Here is a 5,311-nt window from a genome sequence, read left to right as displayed (position 1 = left end):
AAAAAAGGGGGGGGGGGGGGGGGGGGGACAAGGAGAAGGTTACGTTAATTAGAAACTAAAACATGAAGAAGAAGGCTAATAGAAACCAAAAATTATAACCTTTTTAAAGTGTTATATCAACTGATAAAATAAGTTTCATTTACCAATAACTTTTCCATCAAAAAAGATTTGACTATCTATGAGAGTGCCTAAGGTATCTATTCAGCATTTCAACTTCAATACAGAATAAAATATTTAACCCGGTTTCAAAAAAAAAAATATTTAACCCAAACACATAACCATATGAAGACTATAAGGCAATCAAAAGTTATGAGCAAATTGATGGATTAATGTTGTAAATCACATGCCTAGTGATGGTTTCTAACAGTTGTTTTGAAATTACAGGAGCAGTGTCTGCTGGCCTGCCTGGTCGAACCACTGGAGAACAAATTGGAGGCATATGGAATTCAACAGCTGCAATTCAAATGTCAAAACACTTAGAAGACATATACCATAAGTGTTTAATGACAATAAGAGCCCAAATATGGTCAACCTATGGATCCCTCATCTGGTGATTCAGCTGTAGGTGTCATGATTTCCATTTTAATTGCAGCCAACATTGTCTGTGTATAATAACAGAACAAAAAGGAAAAATGAGTATGAAGAGACACTGTTGCTGAAAGAAAATTATGAAGAATTTAACCCAAAAAAAGAAGTGAGATTTGCACTTACAGTGGATCCAATCTTCACAAGTGCTGATCCATCTGCCGATGCAACACTGCCTACAGAAAAAACGAGAGTTGGAGTTTGGATAGAAATCTAAAAGAAAAGCCAATGGTTTACATTTGATCCCCAATCAAAATAGAAATTAACCAACCAAGTACAACTGTTGTGTATCTAGCTTCTCTGATTTCGCGGGCATCGGGTCGTATTGATTTGGCATGATGGCTATCATGAAATTGCATAGGAAAAAGGTGTCTAAATGCATCCAGCTCCATTTTTGACGAAAAATCACCAGAGCCATTTGCAACCGCCATTGTTTTGAACCTTGGTTGCCAGGTGAGAAGCCCCTAACCCTTAAACACAAGCAAATAAGAGAATCGGGAGAAAGCAGACAATCAATCCCACTTCAATAAGAAGAACGGAAATACTCCTTTTCAAGCACACTGCATTCCACATTTGGAACAAGTTTTAACGCTACAAGATTCGTTATGTTTATTTTCCATAAGAGAAAGAGAAAATACTTATTGCAATAACGGTAAACTCATTACAGTACAATGTATATAATTACGAAGACATGAACCAATACACAGACATCAAACACATGACATCAATGTACCAATTACAACAGAAAATACTTCAAAAGAATATTCGTTAAAGCAGACAGAAACGGCTAAGAATCTTTTTTCACCTAAGAAACGAACCTGTTTAGCGGATTACCAATCTGTCTTCTGACTGATGCGAAGGAACGGGCGCGGAGCGCAGTGGCGGCCGGTGGAGCTATGGTTCAATTCTCGCCGAGAGAGAGTGACACCGGGGCGCGGAAAAGTCACATATTTAATATTTTATTTTCGAAAAGTTGTTTTTTAATGCATGGAGCGGTGATTTTTCGATTTTTATGATTTTAGTCTTTAATAAGTGACAAATTGATGATAGAAATAATTTTGATGGACTAAAATGTCATTTCGTACGTAACTTAGGTGAAAAAATGATCACGCATATAACTCAGGACTAAATTTGCATCACGAGTATAACTAAAAGACCAAAAGAGCAATTTTTACTTTTATTTATTAATTTTAATGGCAAATTATATCATGAACTATGGTCTACATTAGAATGTGGACCACGAATAAATATTCATTAGTATATGAAATTTTGTTTTTAATGTCCTGAAAGTTATTTTATGGTAGTATACCTAGGTCCATGTATATGGTACATTATTTTCTATGGATATGAAACATTATTTTTATGCATATAGTATATTAATTTTATACGTAATATTCATTATTTGAATGTTTATAAAATAGGATGAAAATAATTTGAAGGTTAATTATTTATATGCACGAAGTTTATTATTTGTGTGAATGAGGTTCATTATTTAAGCATGTACAAATTAATTGAAGGTTAATTATTTAGGTATGTATATTTTATGCACATTTTATGTTGTATATGATTCTTTTTTTCTTTTTTTTTTTTTATATGAAGTTCATTATTTGTAGAACATAACTAGATTTATTAAGCATACCCACCATCTTTACTTAGAAATTTAATATTAAGTAAATCAATATTTATTATTTGTATGCATATGATTCATTATGTGTATAAATAAAACACATTATTTATGTGAATGTGTTTTAATACATAGTCAACAGTAAATAAAAAAAAAAAATGAAGGTAGCATTAATGATAAAGATCTCTAGAGAAATCACTAAAAAAAGATTGAACATGTGAAAGGATCCGAACGAATTCTGCTTTCATTCCCTTAGTATGGAGCATTGAGTTACTTAGGTTACGGTCTTCAGCAGGCAGGCTACACTCTAGGCGTTTATAGGAAGGCTCGCTAGACCATTAGCCTGAACATGCGATGGAAACTACTAAGCTGAAGTATGATAGAGATCAGAAAGAACACCAACAGCGAAAACACTCTGCTGAGTTGACATTGACACGAAAAGACGAAAGTTAGGGGAGCAAATGTGATTGGATATCCCAGACTCCCAGTAGTCCTAAAAATTTGTCATAGACTATGGTATATGGTATAATAATAACTTTTAAATTTGGACAGAATCTATGGGCCTGAAAAATATTGGGCTAATCGAATCAGAAAAATATAAACGGCCTGAAACTTGAGGTCCAAATCAGAATAACTACCCTGTCCCTGCACTCGCGACTCGCGATCTCAGTGAAACAAAATGGCGTGCAACGCAGCAACCTGCGAGTCCGGTTGCTACAGAGACGCCTCCGGCGAAGTCGGGGAAAAGGAGCAGCAGAAGCGGCGGCCGGTGACCGGGAATAACGGAGATACGCCGGGTGCGAACAGCTCCGAGTCCTTTGGCAACCGCATCTGCGTAAAATGTAAACTTAATGAAACCATCACTGCCAGCGGCGCCGGCGGCGGCGGTCTAAGAGGAGATGGTGAAAGGTTCTGTGCTGATTGTTTCAGAAGTAATCTGTATGGGAAGTTCAGGTTTTCAGTTAGCTCCAATGCTATGATTTCGCCTTCGGATAACGTCCTTGTAGCCTTCTCCGGCGGCCCCTCCTCTAGGTCTCTCTCTATCCATGCATAGCTCTTTGTATGCGTGTAATATATGTGTGTGTATGCTTGATCATATGTTTTCAATGCTATATTGTTGGGTCTAAGAAGGGTTTAAGTCCCCTTTGGCGGTAAATGTAATATGATATGTAAGACTGTAAGATATAAAGTAGTGTAGTCTCTTGGTAAGGAAGATATAATGCTTAAATGTTTTGTGAAGTTATGTGATACTCTTGTACTGAAACAATAATACCTTTTTAAGTTAGATTCAAGAAGAAATACCTTTTTTTTGGTGTGTGTGGCTGAAGATGATTTAGTGGTTCTCTGATCCAACTTATTTTTGGGTTTGTCTATAAAAAATGCTTTTAGGGGGTAGATAAGAGGAAAAAGACCTATTTTTCAAGAAGCTCAAGGTTGTGACCTTTTGTTTTCAAAAAAAAAAAAAAAGAAAGGTTGTGACCTTTAAAATGTTATCCCAGTGTACCTTTGATATATGAATATTGGAAGAGACTGTGACTTTCCGTATAGCTTCGATTGACTATCAAAAGTCTTTCAATTGCATGTGGATAATCTCAATCACAAGTGTGCAATCAATTTATGAACTGTACAGAGTACTAGAATTACAGATCTTTATCACAGGATATAATGGGATTTTCTTTCCAGGGTGGCTCTTCATTTTGTGAGTGAGATGCAAGACAAAGCTCAGAAGAATTTTGAAGCCAGCAGGGACCGAGCATTACCTGTTTTTGGTGTTGGGGTTGCATTTGTTGATGAACGATCAATTTCCCCAGTTCCTGGTCATGAATTTGATAAAGCAATTGAAGAGATGAAACTGATTGTTTCAAATTTGGCTCCACCACTGAAACAATTCCATGTTGTCCCTACTGAGTCTGTCTACTCATTAGAACCTGCTAATGGAAGAGAGCAGCTGAAAAAGTTAATTGACGCTGTTAGTGATACAACAGGAAAAGAAGATCTTCTGGAGCATTTTCGTATGTTAGCCTTGCAAAAGGTTTGGCCATAAAAATAGTTCTACATATTTTGAACATTGGATTGCAGAGAGATCTCATCTAAATAGTGCTGATTTTTATGTTCAGACGGCTCTTGAAAATGGATACACCAAAATTGTCTTAGCCACGTGTACATCAAGGATTGCTTGTCATGTACTTGAAGCAACTGTCAAGGTTTGTTTCCCAGTCCTTACCGTTTAATTCTGCTAATGGAAACGGAAACCTAGTAAATTGAGATGCAGTATCTAATAGAACTCTGTTCTTCTAGCAACATTATCTCCCTAGTTTTAATGTGCTTTGTTATTCAAAATGAGCAACTGCAATATATGCATGGTTGTGTGAAATTCATTTAAACAGAGTTCAGAGTTACCATGGACAAGGGAAGCTGAACTACAAAAGTGATCTTTGTAAATGATAACTGACAGCCTGATGACAAGGCAATGCATGAAAGATGATTTTTTCTATCTTCCCCCTAGAGTTTAGAGAGTGAAATATGATTTTTCTGGAAAATTAGTCCTGTGTATTTTGAATTATAAATATAGAATGCAAAAGTTCCATGTAGAAATTGGACCATTTGAAAATCTTTAGCAGAGGGGAATTTTTTTTTTTAAATTCTTGATGGCTTGATGTAATGAAGTGCTGAAAACCTAAGAACTAAACTGTTGTGATTTGCAAAGAGGAGTCAATGTGATCAATTAGCCTCCTTAATTGTTCATTTTACTGATATGACAGAAAAAGAAATTATTATTTGATTTTGTGAGCTATTGTTTTCTAACTCATTGCTGAAGAACTGCATATATATTAGCTGGGCATATATTCTCTTCTAGTCTGAAGTTTTTGACAAAATATCTAGTCTCAACTTCATACATCCATGACATAACGATGAAAAAGTTGTCAAAACAACATAGATTAATATTGGTGTAGTCAAGATATTTTGCAATGTCTAATAACTACAGACAAGTCTTTGCTATGGTGTTGTAATTTCAAAGGAAGTTGCCTAGTATGCAAAAAAAAAAAAAAAAAAAAAAAAAAAAATTTTATTTTTATGCATTAACTCATTAAGACTACAAAA

General features: G+C 35.3%; 2 protein-coding genes across 3 annotated transcripts in view; one reads left to right on the top strand and one right to left on the bottom strand.

Annotated features, from left to right (window-relative positions):
* LOC116029455 (exosome complex component RRP43-like) overlaps window positions 1-1,528 on the bottom strand; it is a 5,065-nt gene extending 3,537 nt beyond the window's left edge. Inside the window, exons 1-5 of one of the 2 annotated variants that reach the window (XM_031271469.1) lie at window positions 1,404-1,528; window positions 857-1,055; window positions 712-761; window positions 533-602; window positions 348-453 (exon numbers count right to left, since the gene is read on the bottom strand). In XM_031271469.1, the coding sequence (XP_031127329.1) occupies window positions 348-453; window positions 533-602; window positions 712-761; window positions 857-1,016 (386 nt within the window). In that variant the 5' untranslated portion in view covers window positions 1,017-1,055; window positions 1,404-1,528. Of the gene's footprint in view, window positions 1-347; window positions 454-532; window positions 603-711; window positions 762-856; window positions 1,146-1,403 lie in introns of both variants that reach the window. The other variant, XM_031271470.1, reaches the window with a different exon arrangement.
* Window positions 1,529-2,867: 1,339 nt separating this feature from the next.
* Window positions 2,868-5,311, top strand: part of LOC116030703 (cytoplasmic tRNA 2-thiolation protein 2) — a 4,551-nt gene continuing 2,107 nt past the window's right edge. The window contains exons 1-3 of the mRNA XM_031273019.1: window positions 2,868-3,241; window positions 3,893-4,241; window positions 4,327-4,413. Coding sequence (XP_031128879.1) covers window positions 2,889-3,241; window positions 3,893-4,241; window positions 4,327-4,413 — 789 coding nt within the window. The 5' untranslated portion in view covers window positions 2,868-2,888. The remainder of the gene's footprint in view (window positions 3,242-3,892; window positions 4,242-4,326; window positions 4,414-5,311) is intronic.

This window comes from Ipomoea triloba, chromosome 9, assembly GCF_003576645.1.
Source record: "Ipomoea triloba cultivar NCNSP0323 chromosome 9, ASM357664v1".
NCBI classification, from domain to species: domain Eukaryota; kingdom Viridiplantae; phylum Streptophyta; class Magnoliopsida; order Solanales; family Convolvulaceae; genus Ipomoea; species Ipomoea triloba.
This window is presented reverse-complemented; position numbering and strand designations above follow the sequence as displayed.